The following is a 17,201-nucleotide window of genomic DNA, read 5'->3' as shown; positions in this document are numbered from 1 at the left end:
AAATCCACTCTCAATATCTTGTACATCACATGCCAATGTGTTATAAGTGGGAAAGGAAATGCAATTTTTTTCAACTTGTGGAGAAGATGAGCTATCTTATGCTGAAGATTGCTGTGCATTTTATCCAATTCACTTGTGAAAAAAAAATCACAAATGCATTGAACAAAGATACATTTCAAACATTTTTCATGTACAATATCAATAAATACAAAGTTACACAGAAGCAGCACAGCGGTGTGGTAATTACCAATGTCTCCTTGGAAAAAAAGATCTCCAGTTTGAATCGTAGCCTTGGATTTATTCTGTAGAGTTTGCGTTCTCTCGTGCCCTAGTGTTTGGACTTCCTCTAGCAGTGCTAAAGCATAAATATTAATAATATTCAAAATACCTTGTTTTAGTACATCTAAGTAGCCATCTTGGTGTGTTTCTGTGTTAGCCCTGTGTTGAACTTTAAATTCTCCCTAAGATACATTCTGCCTATCATCGACAGATAACTGTATCCAGTTTTTGGGCCTGAATAAGATGTAAGCTGGTACAGTAAAAATGTCAGAAGAACATTTCTGAATTGCTTGGGTAAAGGTATTGGTCTCTGTAACTCAATTCCATCAGGGTTGATAAAAATGTAAATGCAATAAAGAACCTTGGATTTGATGAAAATGTTTACATTAAACACTTTGGTGAGCACACTTGAGTCTATGAAACACAAAATTCTGCCTTTTTCACATGCAAATGGTAAAAATTGAGTAAAAAATCTTAAAAATAAATTATCTTCTATTCCATTTACATAATTATCCACTGAAATGTTTTAAAATTAAGAGAAACAGTGCAATTGCATGTCTGTTTGCAGTCATTTTTATATGTATAAAATGTGAGCATACGCCTAAATGTTGAATTGGGGAGTGGGGAGAAGGTGACTTTAACTGCTGTGTTTTGAGCGTGAAAGTTGATGTAGTGAGTTTGGCTCTCCTCCCCCCTGCTCATCTACATGGATGCTAATTAGACCATTCAGAGTCGTCAGCTTGGCCACATTTGGATGCTAATAACCCAGTTTGGCCCCTCTCGGTAGCTCTAGGAAGATACCCAATCTGGCCCCTCTTGGTAGAGATAGGAATTTCTCAAAATCCTGGTAGTCCTAGTGTTAATGTTGTAATTATGAGAAAAAAGTTGCAACTTCAAGTTTTAAAGTCATAATTCCAAGACGAAAAGTTGCATTTTTGATCTATAAAGTTATAATTCCTAGAATAAAAGTCATATTTTGTAGTTTTAAAGTCAATTCCAAGAAGAAAAGTCATAATAATGAGAATGAAAGTTGTAATAAGTTTTACAAGTTTTTGAGCAATTATGTCTTTTACTTCTAATTGACTTTAAGACTCAAAATTTTGACTTTAAAACTTGTAAGTGTAACATAAAAGTTTGTAATTGTGACTTTCTGTTGGGTGTTTATTTTCTCTTTCATGGGCTTCCATACACTACACCATGGTCTTTAAACTTCATTATATTTTTGTACAAAAAATACCCACCTAAACAAAGCAGATTTACAAAACTTTGCTGTACTCACTACTGTGAGTACAGCAAAGTACTGTACTTTGAGTAATTACTCACTTATTACTCAATTAGTGAGTAATTGCTGTACTCACTAATGTGAGTACAGCAAGTTGTTTTACACCAACAGCTAATGCTCCATGGAGGATGTGGAAATAAAAAGCAGACCTGTGTGTTTGTGAGACATAGCTGCAGCTCTCTGGCAGAGGTTTAGAGGCTTGGCAGCCATATTCTTTCTCATTTGGCCATTTTCTCAGCAAACACTCTTCTTCCCTGCCCTGTTAATAATGATTGTGTTTCTTCGCTCTTCTCTTTCCTCCCTGATTGATATTTCCGCCCCTCCTCCTCCTACAGTCCATCAATACTGAATTTGGAGGAAGAAGAGACATTTTCAGGAATGATGATGGCTGCTGGAGCTTCGGTTTGATTCTCGGTGTGCATGTGAGCGTGTTTGTGCAGAACTAATGTGATTGTATGTCAGCTTCTAAAATATCTGTGTGAAAACCACCTCTGTTAAGACAGAATCAGATTAGTCCTTCAGCCAGACACTGAGCATAGAGTGAGTAGGTGAATGAAACATATCTTCTCCTAAATTAGGAACAGTAGAAAAAAAAAAAGAAAAAGTTTGGCCTCTCGTGGCATTAGAGAGATGATTAATTTGCCGTCTAAGAGAGAAAGATGAAGGGATGGAGGGGGAGGTTGTGAAGTGGCCCTTGTGTCCTCCTGTTCCGTAATAGGATTGTTCGCTTACTGACGTCCTGATTAAAATGGAAATTCAATGAATTGCCCATCTCACTTGGACATATAAAAACCCATTATGTGCTCGTCCAGAAGCTCACAAGTCTGTCCAATGCAATTAATACCGGTGGGTAGGGAAACCACCATGTGACCTGCTGGAGGTGACGGCAGAAAGTAATTGACACAAAGAGGTAGGGAGAGGGAGATGACTAAAATAGTCGTCATAAAAAAACAAATCATATGAAAAAGTCTGTCTAAGACAAAAACAATTGTCTAATTTGGACACAAAAACACCGTGTCCAAATTAGACCAAAAGGTCATGATAGTTTAAAGGGGAGAAAAAATAACCAAGCCTAATAAATCTTTAACGTATAGACACATTGCAATGTAACATCACACACAGGATGACTACCATTGGTTTTATCAACATGCAATGAATCTGCAGTTATAAGCTTTGATATAATGACTGTCATTAAATCACCGAGTTTAGTTTTAAAATTAGGCAAAAAAAATTGTAGTGCTGCTGCTAAAACAGTAACTATCATATCAATAAGAACATCTTTTCTACTCATTACACCAACACTGTCTGTCTGGCTCCCTGATCTGCACCACTTCCCCTCAGTCCAGCAGACCCCCTGTGGAGAACAGTGACAACATGCAGACACAGATGTGAAAATGGGGAAAAAAGGGTTTGGATGCAGAGAGGATTGGACACGACAATTTTCTGCCCAGTGGGATGGACATGCATGAGCAGCCTAATCAGCTAAGGAGGGCACAGCGGGGAGGTGGAAGGGGGGATGGGGGGCTCTTCACACCTCAGCAGTCTCACAACGAGGCTGTGTGCAGATGAGATATGTTTGACACAGAACCGGGTCCGGATCGGAGCCAGGTCTGACCTGAAACTCCCAAACAGAGGACTAAAGGGGTAAAGAGGAATTCTGACCTATGACCTCAGCTTTCATTTGTTTTAGTTTCTATCTTCTAATTAATTTCTCCATCAGGTGGTATCTCTGAATCTGTTCAGATAAAAATATGGAACGGTTCCAGTTTAATCTAATCTCAGGTCAAATAAAAAACAAGATTTTTTTTTTCTGACAACAAGGAGCGTCTGGTGTTCAAGTGATGAATTCTATAGCCACCACAAACACTAGCTGCATTTCCATTGACCATGAGATTGCACAAATTGGAATTAAATTCTTTTAAACAAATGGAAATATGTCAATAAAAAATCAAAGTTCTTTCTCCATGATTAGTTGGTTTTTCAGCCATATTGAAATTAGTTTATTTCACCAAACAATGCTGTGTGAAAGCGAACCTCACCAGCTGAAAATATAACCTAATCTACCAGACTATCAAGTTCCCCTCCTGGATTGCCATGTTTTTAGTTCCATCCTAATCATCAACTCAGTCTTGCTTCCTTGTCCTTGTTGAAGAAAAATATCCACACTGTATATCAGACTACGTTTAAAAACATTCAGTTGCCGTTTCGTCACTGCCGATCGCCTCCTGCCGCAAGCCAAACCACAAACAGATTCAGAATTTTATTTCAACAATCTCTATTTTTGTGCCACCCTTCCAAAAAGAACAGGTACTGTCCACAACCTATCAACAGACTCTGCCACCTCTCTGCAGCTCCTCCAGAGCCACCAGAAGCTTCTTGGCTGCTCCTCTGGTTAATGCTATTGCTGCCTCCTTGTTCATTGTTTAGGGCTTGGTAAATGCTGGCGTCTTCCTCAATGGTTTTGGTTTGATTTTAATATCAGGCCAAGTCAAGATCTTCTTCCTTTTAGCTTCAAAATAAGAGCCTCAGTTGTAGGTATCATAGGTTGTCTGGGCAAAAGAACTGACCATCATTTCCAGGGTACATTACACATGACCAGATGAATTAACATCAACCTGGTATTGCTTAGCGATACATACTTATCTTTTCCAGAAATATTGTGGAGTTTCAGTGTCTCAGGATGTTGTGCCTTGAGTTTTCAAACAGAAGAAAACTGAAGTCACACACAGTTGGACTGGTGCGAATGTCAATCAGTTATTGGGTATGAACTTGTGTTCATTAAATAGCAATATTTAAGTGTTTAGCTGCGTCTGAGTGGGAGGTTTAAACTTTGCTTCGACTGTCCAACTAGTAAAACCTGAAACTGTGTTCTGCTTCACAGTCTGAGGGAATGAAATAAAATTACAGTTTTAAGACAGAATGAGGATGAGGATGCATATCTGTCCAGTGATCATTATTTTCCTCTTTTATTACCCTCAGAATACAGGAAACCAAAGTTAAGTTGATTAGATCTCAGACTGGAGAGGAAGGAATCTCATTTGGATTCAAAGACAGTTTTAGATGAGATAAAACTAAAGAAGCCAGAGAAACTCTCAATATCGGTGCTTCTATACATACAAACCTTAGCGTGTAAAGAGGTATTATAGGTGTAAAATCAGCACAATCACCATATCAAATATTCTGCTGTGCACTAGCTCTGTGCTCCAGGCATCTATGGATGTGAACAAAGATAAGAAAAAAAGTTTATGAGAGATGAACCCGATACAGAAGTTCTGTTTTTCCTCCAGTTGTTGGAAATTATTACAATGAGTTCTTATTTTGACCCCTAGTTCTCATAGTCTGTGTAGGTTAGAAACAAAGTGCTCTCTCTTTCAGCTGTAAAGTTAACTAAAAATCATCTGATTCGCAGTAAAACCAGAAATATAAACTAAACTATGAAAAACAGATTCTTATCTTACCAGATGGTTTAATCTATTATTGACTGATTTAAAAAAATAAATAAATAAAGTTCTTTAGTTTAATCGGCACACAAACTCCAGCAACTGTGGATCATAAACCAAACGCAGTCTGTCATTAAGAAATGAATTCAGAAAAACTGCAGAAGAAACTTTTCACATGACCAGGAACGATCACTTATCAATGATCACTGATCATTGACATGCTAATTCCTTATCAAGTCTAAGAAATTATTAACAAAATGGCTTAACTTTACAGCTGAATTATTCCATTAATAACTTTTTTCTTTAACTACTGGCATGCAATCTTGATGAAAAGACAAAAGGAATAATAGACATATTGAATGATAAAATAATAATCAAATCAAATTATTGAATGAACTATGACCAAATGAAATGGAATATTGGAACATAAATTCAAAAATTACTTACTAAAAAAAGCTTACAAGTTTAGCAAGGAAACAAGGGAAAAATCTGATTTGCAGAACCAGAAATGTAGTAAAACATTTGCTGAACAGAGTACATTTCGAGCATGTTAAGATTACTGTGGTACAAAAAATGTGTCTTTTGCATTCCTTGCTCATGTGTGTTATTTTATACTGCTATCATGTTCGAAATAAATAAAATGGAGGAGGTCAGGTCACTGTCCAGACCGACCCAACACCTTTCAACAACAGGTTGTAAACCTCCACATGTCGAACGCTAACATTTGGACCAGACAAAGAACATGTGATGTTAGGCTTCATATGAGCCTAACATCTCTATAGAGTAGATTGAATCTGACATGAAAGAAGAGAAGAGGAAAACAGGAAGGAGGAGAGGAGAAGAGATCGGCTGAGAGAGAGCCAACGAATGCTTGCAGCGCTAAATTCAATTGTTCTGAACCAACACAATCTCTAACATGTGGCGGATTTAAAATGGCAGAGCTACTCAATATAAGACAAGAATGTTACAGCCTTTGGGATTCAGGTTCTGGTCTTGTGGTGGGGATCGGTTCTGATCTGATCAGCTCTGAGTTTTATTACAGGAGAAGTTTGACTGTGAGGTCTTCAGCACAAAGAATGCTTAGGAATGAGTTCTGATCAGTTTGTGAATAAAAATGGAATTCATCATTTTACAGTAAGGCAGGTTACCTGTATGCCTTCTTGAGAATTGCTCCACTGAGTAACTGGGGTATGACAGTTTCAGGTTTCAGGTTTGTGGGAACCAGAATTTCAAACAGGTTGGATATTCCATCAACCACATGATGGTTGGGAGATGGATATGAGGTCAATACACGACTATCAGGCAGGGACTCGAACCAATCACAAATCAGCTGAAAATGAGCAAAAATCTCACAGTGTATCCTCAGGTTAAGCTAAATTATTTACAAAGTAGCTTATTACAAAAAAGAAATCAATATTTTTCAGTAATATGAACTATGCCCTGATTTCACTCACAAAAACATTCCAACAAACTTTTATGATGAGCTTGTAGAAGGATATACAATTCTTTTCTTTCAATATCAATGCTCTTAACAAATAGAAATAATTTAGTTGAGCAAGGAGGCTGCACAGTGGCACTGTTGGCTTGCATTTAGATGGTCCTGTGTTCGATTCCCGGCCTGGGGTCTTACTGCATGTAATTTGCATGTTCTCCCTGTGCATGGTGGGTTCTCTCCAGATACTCCGGCTTCCTCCCACAGTCCAAAAATATAACTGTCAGGTTAATTGGTCTCTCTAAATTCTCCTTAGGTGTGTGTGCGTGGTTGTTGTCCTGTCTGTCTCTGTGTTGCCCTGCAATAGACTGGTGACCTGTCCAGGGTGACCCTGCCTCTCGCCTGAAATGTCTCCCTGGAGATAGACACCCACACCATTCCTGACCCCAGTAGGGACAAGGGTGTTAGAAAATGGATGGATAGTTGAACAAGTCTAAAACTGGAAACATCTACTGATTTACTATAAATATTAATCCATTAATAATTTGGCTTTCTGTTAATATTTTACTAGCATAAAACAAGGACCAAATAAAAAAAACTGTATTAATACAGATGTAATTTTTTATTCTTCAGTAGTTTTTCTGTTTTCCTGGAATTTGCAACTTACCAAATCTGTAACTATAGAGAATAAAGTGAAGGAGACAAAAGTAATGCTAGAAGACAGACTTCCATCTTAGTTTCCTCATCTCATTGCCAATTACTTGTCTCATAAAAGACTTGAAATTAACATGGAAGCACGAGGAAAAGATTTGTACACTTGTTGTACTAAGATAACACAAAAAATATGTGAATTTAAAAGCAAAAATCAGGAGGAAAGAAGATACAATGAGGTGAGAAGAGATGAAAGGAAATAAAAAGGTCAGGCTCACCTTGCTTTCCCCTGAAGCGTCTGCGGGTTTTCCTCTATTCTTTGTTTTTTACAGCTATATCAGTCCAAACAGATGATATAAACTTGATTAAAAGGGCAGTGTGAGGTGACCTTGCCTTAAAGTTTCTTTTATGAGTAGAAACTTTCAGCTAAGACTGTTTTCTAAGAAGGAACCAAGTAGAACTTTGTCTACCTCAGAAATGTTCGTTGATAGAAACGGGGGCTGAAGGACAAAAAAAACGCTTTTTACCTGACTTCATATATTTTGTATTTATAGTGAGCTCATAAAAATATTGTAAAGTCATCAGGAAACAAACATAGCAGCAAAACATAAACTATTTTCCCACCGGCAAATTCTCCGTCACTTTGGATTTCTCATCCTACTTAGTTGCTGAGAATTATTTTACGGCTCAGCCCAACAATGATTCATAACCATGGCAGATTTAGATAAAGTAAACTAATTAATTTTACCAAAATATTTCTTCAGTTTGGTAGATAATGAACACTACCAGTTCATCTGTAGCTTTCCTGGGGAAATTTGAAAGCAGGAAAAAGACTTGGTACTTTGAATGTTGCCTTCGCTCTGTAGTGGACCCCTCACCTTTCTTTCTTCTGGAAAACATCCAGTAATTTCTGATAGAATGATCTGCCGGAGCGGTGCTGCTCAGCACTGCCAAAGAACCAATTTCAGCTTTAGATGAAGTCAGCGAAAGCTGCTGCCTGGGCTTCAGCAACGCTTCATATTTAAAGCCTAAACAAACTGGAGCAGGACACCTGGGCCTCCCCGTCTTTCAGGTCAGACCCTCTGCCCCTCTTAGCAGCAGACTGTGGCCCATGCTGGACACACAGCTCAGCAGGATTTTACAATACGCTTAGATGACTGCATTTACTTCATCGTCCTCTCAACTCTTGCAGCCTTCGCCGTTCTGCCCTCGTCTTCCTTACTTACCTTGATTACTTTGGGAAAGATGCCAGTGAGAACTCTTGTTCCATCGTTGGTTTGCTTCATCATTAACTTTCTCAAGCTGTTATGAGTTTGCATTTGCAAAAGTACAATATTTATAAAATCTGTTTGAGGATACAACGAGGAAGCCTGGAAATGAATTTACTCAGATTCATCTGTGTGCTTCAAATCGAGAAAACACTTTAGGATTTTCTGTAGAACAAAAAAGAAAACCAGGAATTGGTTGTTCTGCTGCCCCTATATGTTTTTTTATAAATATATATTCTACCCACTTCATGGAATTTCAGTCACAAATGATGTGATTATAGATTCACCGAACCGATATTAACATCTGTATCTGTCCAGACATTGAGAAAAATTCTAGATCAGATATCGGTAACAGATTTGTTGCAGTTTATTTTTACATGTCTGACCAAGTTAGTCAACCTATTGTTTCTGTCAGTTCCATCCATCCATCCATCCATCCATCCATCCATCCATCCATCCATCCATCCATCCATCCATCCATCCATCCATCCATCCATCCATCCATCCATCCATCCATCCATCCATCCATCCATCCATCCATCCATCCATTCTCTAACACACTCGTCCCTAGTGGAGTCATGAGGGGTTCTGGAGTCTATCTCCAGCGGTGAACAAGTGAGAGTTGGGGTCACCTGGACAGGTCACCAGACCATCACAGAGTTTGAATTTTTTTTAATTTATTTTACATTGGGTGGTCTTTTCCTGATGGCTCTGATGGAACAAATTAAAGTTGTTTTTACATGTTTGACCCGCTTTTGAAGCTGTTGGTGTATTTAAGTGTCCTGTATTGGTTCAGAGTTATCAGATAAATTTGTAATTCAGTACATTTACTGTATGTCTGTGTTTAAAAAAAAAAGAAAGACATTTTGTAAATTAATCTAGCACTGATATTGATACCGATTCAATATTTTTTGGTATTGAGTCAGTATTGGCCGATAGTAAACCTCAGATAATAATAATAATAATAATAATAATAATAATAATAATAATAATAATAATAATAATAATAATAATAATAATACATTTTATTTGTAACGCACCTTACATTTCAAAGAAATACAGAGATGAAAATAGATTATAAAACTTACAATAAAACATACAATAATACATCTCACACCAAATGGTAACAAATTAAAACTTACAATTTAAAAAAGCTAACAGATCTAAAAAGCCTGTTTAAAAAGGTGTGTCTTAAGACCTTTTTTGAAGGCCTCCACACCTTGTGGGTCTCTCAGATATCAGATATCTGTATCGGAAGTGAAAATAGTGGATTGGTGTATGCCTAGCTGCAATATCTATTATCTGTGACAATAGATGAATAATGAACAAAAACAAAAACATTCTGGATCCTGAGTGTGACTCAAGGAGTTCCAGGCTGAAGATTCACCCGAAACCATCATAGCTCATGACTTCGCCGACACTGTTTACACTTTGCTCTTAGTTACAAACTTTGTTAAGAAGAATGGGCCAAAGTGCCAAAAGATAGGTAAGCTATGGGTTGTGGTACCATATTCATAAACATTTGAGGCTGGAATTGCTGCCAAATGTAGCTCAACAAAGTATTAAGCAAAGGCTGAGAATACTTGCATAAATCTGATTTCTTGGATTTGCATCTTTGATAAATTTGCCAAATTTTGAGGAAAGAGATTTGTCTAATACAATTTGGAATAAGGTTGAATAAGAACATAAAATGTGGGAAATGTGATGTACATTGAATACTTTCCTGACATATTATACGAATATATCAAATAATTTTGAGTCACATCAAGAATTTTGTATGCCGATGTGAGTAAAACGCCACTAACACAGAGTAGAATGAGATTATGTAATTCTATTATTGGGTCACTGCTATAATTTTTGCTTGTATCTAGTGTTTCTGTAGTTGCGACAGGTTAACTTTGGCATTTCAGAGTAGAATTAAGTAGAAAGATGATGCTACTTTGTTTACTTAAAGCTACGTATCTTTGGCATTAAAACTTAAGGTAGACATATGATACTGTGGTGGGATTTCCCCTCACTCTTTCTTTGGCTGATCTAAGTTTAAGTTATGCTATTGCAGCTCTTTGGTTCAAAATCTGAAATATGATTTTCAAACTACTAAAACGTAGATGGTTAAAGCCTCCCCATAAAGCTGTATGATGTCTTTTGTCATCTACATATTTTCTGCAGAAACTGTCCCTTTGTAATTTTCTCTGCATTTCAGATCAAAGAACTTTCTGGATCAAAACTATACAAAAGTCAAAATTATTGTCTGTACCATTGCCACAGAAAACAAAGTAAACACAGCAGTGATGTGAGTAAATGGGTGAATATTAGAGTGTTATTAGCTGAAATGTGACAGAGTCAATAAACACCTGCTGTTTATTTCACAACATGTCATTCACTGTATTTTGTCTGCGTATAATTTCAATCAGTAAGAGTGCTCCTCCACTGGTACACGTTCCCACTCCCAGTGTCAGTTTGGTTTGTTTAGTGAGAAATTCATCATGTCCCCGACACTCTGGGAAAAAAAAAAAAAACTAAACTAACAGAGCAGCCTCTAATTAAACCGTACGCTCCAGCACTTAAACCTATTAACGCTGGAGGGGATGTTTGTGTGTTTGTACCAAGGTGGTCTAACTACGCCGACAGGAGTCAAGTTGGTGTTGTCCTCTAATCACTTAGTGTCCGTCTGCTGAAAGCTGAAGCATGTGGATATATTTTTAGATGTGGTTATTTTATCCACACTGCTAGCTCTTAGCACAGCTAGAGCTTTATAACATTTCATTCAGCCAAAGGTTTTTGTACAGATTATTAACTCTGCATTTGGTATGTTTCACTTTTAATCTCCCGTCTTTTAGCTTCACAGTTCTTCACAGGTGTTTTTCCTGAACATTTGGAATTTTACGTAACCCTTTGATGATTCTAGTGAATTTTTTAAAATGAATAATTTATGCTCTACAGACCAATGGCAAAAAAACACTGGCCATTTGTGTCAAATTTAGGTGTATTCGCAAAGGTTTTTTCATTGCTTTGCTGTGCGTTCATGTAGATTATGCGTCTTGTAAGACCAGAAGTAATCATTTTCGAAAATGGCTCTGAGTGGAAATATTTCAAAATGCTTCTTTATCTCTCACTAATATACATGGGAGTGGTGTTTTTTTTTTTTTTTTTTTTTTAAATAATAATGTCTTTGCCATGGTAACCTGAACATGATGCTGTTCCGTGTTTTTGTGTTGCTCTGTAAGTAGTGTTACAATGCCACCGACTTGTTGATATAATACCTGAAGTAACCATTAGTACTTCATTTGTAGATGATATAGATACAGTTAAATGGTAAATACATTACTCTGCATAGTTACTCTGCATAGTTGTCTTGATGACCCAAAGCTCCTTTAACCTTCAAATTTCTTACAAACACATTTGCAAAAAACTGGAATTAAATTCTTCTTGTGTGACCCAAAATCTACAGTAATACTGTTTAACATCTAAATTTCATACAATTTTACCAAAAATGCTTAAAATAAAAGGAGTATGCTGACACAGGTCATGATAAAATAAAAAATATATTTATACTGTAGATACATCTGAAGGACATTTAGATGGTTTTCAGGGGCAGATTATGTTGGGTTGTTGATGTAAGACTTCTTGTAGCCTAACTATTTTATTTCTAGTCCATTAATTAGGCACTTGTACATGTGAAAAGAATGTATTTGTTTGAGATAGCTATGTTCTGTCAGTGATAAAAGGGTTTGAATGATAAGTAGGACATTATTTTGCATTTCCAAGTGTTTTGACAAAACCGTTAACTGGGTGTACAGTTATGGTTGTATCCTTGATTGGCACACATCATTGACATCTCAAAAATATTAGTTTTTCAATGTTGTATAATAAGTACATGTACATAGAAAGAATGTCACAAAAAACTTTATGTCCTGCCCATGTGTCATAAGAGCTCTTATGAGCTCTTATGATATAACATAAGAAATGATATAACAATATTTATTTTAAAAAATACAACTAAAAGCCTTAGAAAGATGAAAAACAATAGTTTTTTTTATTTTTATCATTGTTCTGAGTTGGAACTTAACAATTCAAATCAAAGATAAAATAATGATTAAATCTTTGGTAAACTTACAGGTGTGAAAAGTAGCCAAATATACTGTATACAGTTTGTTAATAGAAATATATTTAACTTCCCTCACAGTCAGTGTGAAACAATCAGTGACTTTTGTGGTACAATATGGCAGAAGGGTCAAACTAGATCAATATGAGTGACTCTTCTTGTTTTCACTGAGATGAATGGAAATATTATCCAGAGACATTTGATCTTGCAATGCAGATGTCTCATTGGGATCACATATAGGAAACACATCAACCAAAATAAATTCATTTAAAAAGTAGGGTGGGTTTTAGGTACATCAAAACTAGTTTTTATTGTACCGTATGTGTATTTGGAGAAATTTTACAACATAATGTCTATATCTAGACATGCTATTGCCTTCTTACGCAATTCTGCTCATTTTTCATCTTCTCTCACTGCTTGCTCAGTCTGAGATTTCTCCTATTGACTTGGATTTCTCTGGTAGAATTTCAAATGGTCCAAATGTTCCCAAGAAAAAAAGGAGAAGTTGTGAAGAATGATGTTGATTTTCTACTCAGTTTTAGAATTGTAGTCTGTCTGTATATTTACCAGTAGCAGTGGAAGAAGTGAATAAAGTCATTCAGTCTGTGTCAAGTGAGGAAATCCCATTTAAGAGTAATTTTTTTTGGGGGGGGGTTCAAAGTTACAGTCAAATGTAATGGAAAATGTTGTTTAAAATGTTTTTATTGTGTTTAAGCTGCAGGACCAAAAATGACTAGTAGCAATGCATATCAAATGTGTTTTCCTCAGTGGTCTACACCTTTACAAAAACTTAAGGCTCTGACTAAAACGTTTTAATAAGTGACTCCACTTAATAAAATTCCTCATAAATATTGATTTATTGCAGTGACTCTTAATACAAGTTATGTGTTATTTAAATCATAACTTAAGTTGCTTTAAACCTTTTTTTTTCCCCATTTGTCCTGAATGGATGAGAACCTATAATTATGTCGAAATTGAATATTTGGGAGTATCATAACGTAAACTTAAGGCTCAGCACCAGAGTTTTGCTAGAAAATATAAAGATTTTAATTGGTTGTTTTAAAGGCTCTATGTTGAAGATGGTAAAAAATAAAGGCATGCTTTATTTTTTCAGCTGCTCTGCAGTAACCCGTCTGCTCTCTGCTCCCATACAGGGTGTTGGCCACGCATCCACACTTTAAATGAACATTTATCTCAATCTCAAACAGTTGCCTCAATCGGCTCATGCTTTATACATTTATATCCATGCTTACATCAAATATTGATGAACTCAAATGGTCTCTAACAAACAGAAAACAAATGGACATAAAATATGTTTTAGCTTAAAAACAATTCATATGAGAATATGTGGAACCAAATTCAAAAGGATAATTACCTGGTACAATTCCTGACATCATCAATATACAGTAATTGTCATAACTCTAACATAATGTTATCTCTACAAACACAATGTTAGAGTTATGTTTAAGTACAGATTCCTGTCTTTGTCTGAATGTTAGCTGAGAATTTTTGCCGTCGTGTCATACGCAGGGGGTGCCAAAGCTCGTTGCCATGGAGCCGTGCTGGGGCAGCCGAGCAGGAGTCCTCACTGTGCTGCTGCATCTCCCAAGACTCCCGTCTGGGATACCTCCACCTGGACAGTCTGGTATGATTTGTACACAACGAACTGACCCACACATCACAGCGCAGGCACATCATCTGAATGTGCTGCTGATAAATAAGCTGTCAATAATCACGATAAAATGAATTTTCCTGATGAAATGATGGGATTTATGTAGGACATAGAGAATTTGCCCTTTTTTGCAAAATAAAGTCCTTAAAATCAGTTTACATATTAATTGTGTCATTGTGTATCAATTGCTTACAATTACTTAGCCATATTTTTTATGTCAGTCTGACCCTCTGCTGTTTTTGCTACAAGAAAATTAAAAGAAACTGCATTTCACTTTGGTCAGAATCTCAGTTAAGCTGCGGTTATTTATCCATTTCTGCTTAACGTCGCTAAAAACAAAGTGAGTTAAAGTTTTTGAGAAAACATGTCCTCCAAGACTTTGTACTGACTTTTGGAGTTGGTGTTTTTATCTATCACAATTCTGATTCTAAAATTGTAAGCCTTCAGAGTCATCAATTACATGAAAGAGAGACTCTATAGGCACCCTTCTGTCAAATTTTAATCGGAGTTTGATGGATGATTGATTGATGACGAATAGATTTTGATTTCCGGTCACAGGATGCCCCTCCCCCACCTTTCCCACCCCTCCCCCACCTTTCCCACCCATCCCCCCAGACAGATCCGTTTTTCCCACGCCTTCATACCTGTATGAGTTGTAAGAATAATACAAGTAAAGTATGGAAATTATGAGTTTTAAGAATAATACAATGAAAGTATGAAAAACAATAAGTGTTAGATAATTGAGAATAATATACAATATAGTATATTTAAATAGGATGTTGTAGTTACCTCCGGTTTTAAACAGAATATTTTTCCTGAGACACTGCGGAAACGGGCTCTGTGAGGCAGGTTAAAAAAATCCTAGTTGGGTGATTCTCATGACCTTTGGGGTCAAAACACATGTTGTGCAAGGAAACTCTATGTCACCGACATCCTCTGACAAACAATCGATAACAATGGTGATCAATCTCTGGTTTTAAAACGGAATATCTTCCTGATCGGGTCTGCTATCAGCTCTTGGAATCTGCATATATCCACACCCAGACCCCCTGCCATGGATGCTTGTCTGTCTGTGTGGGTGGGTGTGTGTGTGTGTGTGTGTGTGTGTGTGCGCACCCGTAAGACTGAACACATACCTCTACAGAAAGCCTAGAGTTTTAACTGTTTTACCGCTTTATTTTATGGTAGCACGATTAGTCAGTGCTGACTATGAGTTTATGATTTCCTTCATCACTTCAATTTTAAACTCTTATAGATTTTTTTTTCTGTAACACTTGCTAGTGTGCAACATGTCAGTAAATGTTCCTCATTTGTACACGTACTTCTGAAGAACATGTGACAGACAGTAAACAGGCCTACGTGAGGCTGCTCAAATTTAACGTTTATCTTTCCGCAGTTAAAGAATTTGTCCAGACTTTTCCAGAATTTGGCCCGGTATCATTGTGAATGATTTTGTTCAGTTTTTTGTCTTGCTGCTGAATCAACACTGATCTTCCCACTGCTTCATGTTTTCTCCAAAATAGTAAATCTTGGTTTAAATACATTTGAAACTCATAGATTTTTTTTCTGTAACACCTGCTAGTGTAATACATTTCAGAAAATGTTCCTCATTTGTACTCGTACTTCTGAACAATATCTGACAGGGACTAAACAGGCCATGGTGAGGTTGCTCATATGTATCTTTCAGCTTTCCCTCCACCCATTATCTACACACTTTAGTGTGTTCACTAACAAAATATAATACACCTCTAATTTTTAAAATTTTTCATTATTAAAACTTTTAAATGATCAATGTGAACCATCAGTCTGTATTAAAATAATTAATATAATTCATATTATTTATTTAGATTTGATGTTTTAATGTGTGTCCTTGGATTTATATTGATTTATTCAATGTGTAAATATTTATCAAACTGAATAGCCATTCCGTTTTTATATAGTATTTTTTTCTTTTGGTGTTTGTTGCACAAATTTAAATATATGCTGGCTATCAGCCAACAATTCAATCAGTGAATTTTTTCTTAAATACTCCCTCTCACCGAGACTTACTTACATCTTCTGACAACTAGCCCCACTTATAATAACATTGACTAAGTTTGCTATTGGTACACTTTACCTAAAAATAAAAATTAAACATACTCACTACACAACCATGCTCCAAGAGTTGCTCACAACATGGTGAATTGTTTTGTTACCTTTAAAATGATCTGCAGCTTTTGTTCCTTGGTCCTAATGATGCTGTTCACTAATGTTCTCTAACAGACAGTACAACAACTCTTGTAATTGATAAGCTTATAAATGATCAATGCGTAGCATCAGTATGCGGTAAAGAAGATCATATCAGTCAGATTAAGTAAAATATCATTAAACTCAAAGCAATCAAAATTATATTTCTCTGAAAGGTCATTTTCCTTTTCAGGGAGCCTAGACTGAAAGGAATAATTGGAATATACTATGAAATATTTAATTTACAGAATCCCGATAATAAAACTTCAATTGTGAATTGAATGATTACGTTGCATCTAGATACAAAAGAATCAACCGTTAATTAGTAATCATACTGACTAACAAGATCTGATCAAACAAGAAACTTGACAACCTCAAGGGATTTCTCACATTAGAGAACGAACCGTCTGACTTTCTTTAGCCACTAAATTTAACCTTACCAAAGTTTTGCCTTGGAGCAAACAGGTACTGAGTTTGAAGCGGATCAGACGCCTTCAGCCATCTGCTAAAGCTAGACTCCGGCCTTCCTCACTGTAAAATAAAACATTAGACTTAAAAAAAGTTCAAGCAAACATCACTTAATTATCATCGACTTGTTGTTTGTACTAATCTTAAACAAGTGGCAGGAACATTTGGATATATAAAAAAGCTTTATAAGTTAATCTATTTAAGTTGAGTCCATGCAACAACTAAAATAAAATAAAAAGTGAACTATTTGAAAGTAATGAGGATTTAGGGTGGTAAAAGTTGAACATTTTAACATGCCCAGACACTACACCATTTCTGCTCAAGCAAACCAAAAGGTTTTGAACAGAACAACCATGTCAAATAATGAGACCATGAATC

At 36.3% G+C, this 17,201-nt stretch overlaps 1 protein-coding gene across 3 annotated transcripts in view; it reads left to right on the top strand.

Annotated features, from left to right (window-relative positions):
- Nucleotides 1–17,201, top strand: part of LOC102221619 (attractin-like protein 1) — a 361,245-nt gene that overhangs the window by 313,589 nt on the left and 30,455 nt on the right. For all 3 annotated transcript variants that reach the window (XM_023327068.1, XM_023327067.1, XM_023327066.1), the window contains one exon: nt 13,988–14,102. In XM_023327068.1, the coding sequence (XP_023182836.1) occupies nt 13,988–14,102 (115 nt within the window). The remainder of the gene's footprint in view (nt 1–13,987; nt 14,103–17,201) is intronic.

This window comes from Xiphophorus maculatus, chromosome 22 (assembly GCF_002775205.1).
Source record: "Xiphophorus maculatus strain JP 163 A chromosome 22, X_maculatus-5.0-male, whole genome shotgun sequence".
Classification (NCBI taxonomy): Eukaryota; Metazoa; Chordata; class Actinopteri; order Cyprinodontiformes; family Poeciliidae; genus Xiphophorus; species Xiphophorus maculatus.
Note: the sequence above shows the minus strand (reverse complement) of the source record. Positions and strands in the feature narration are given on the sequence as shown.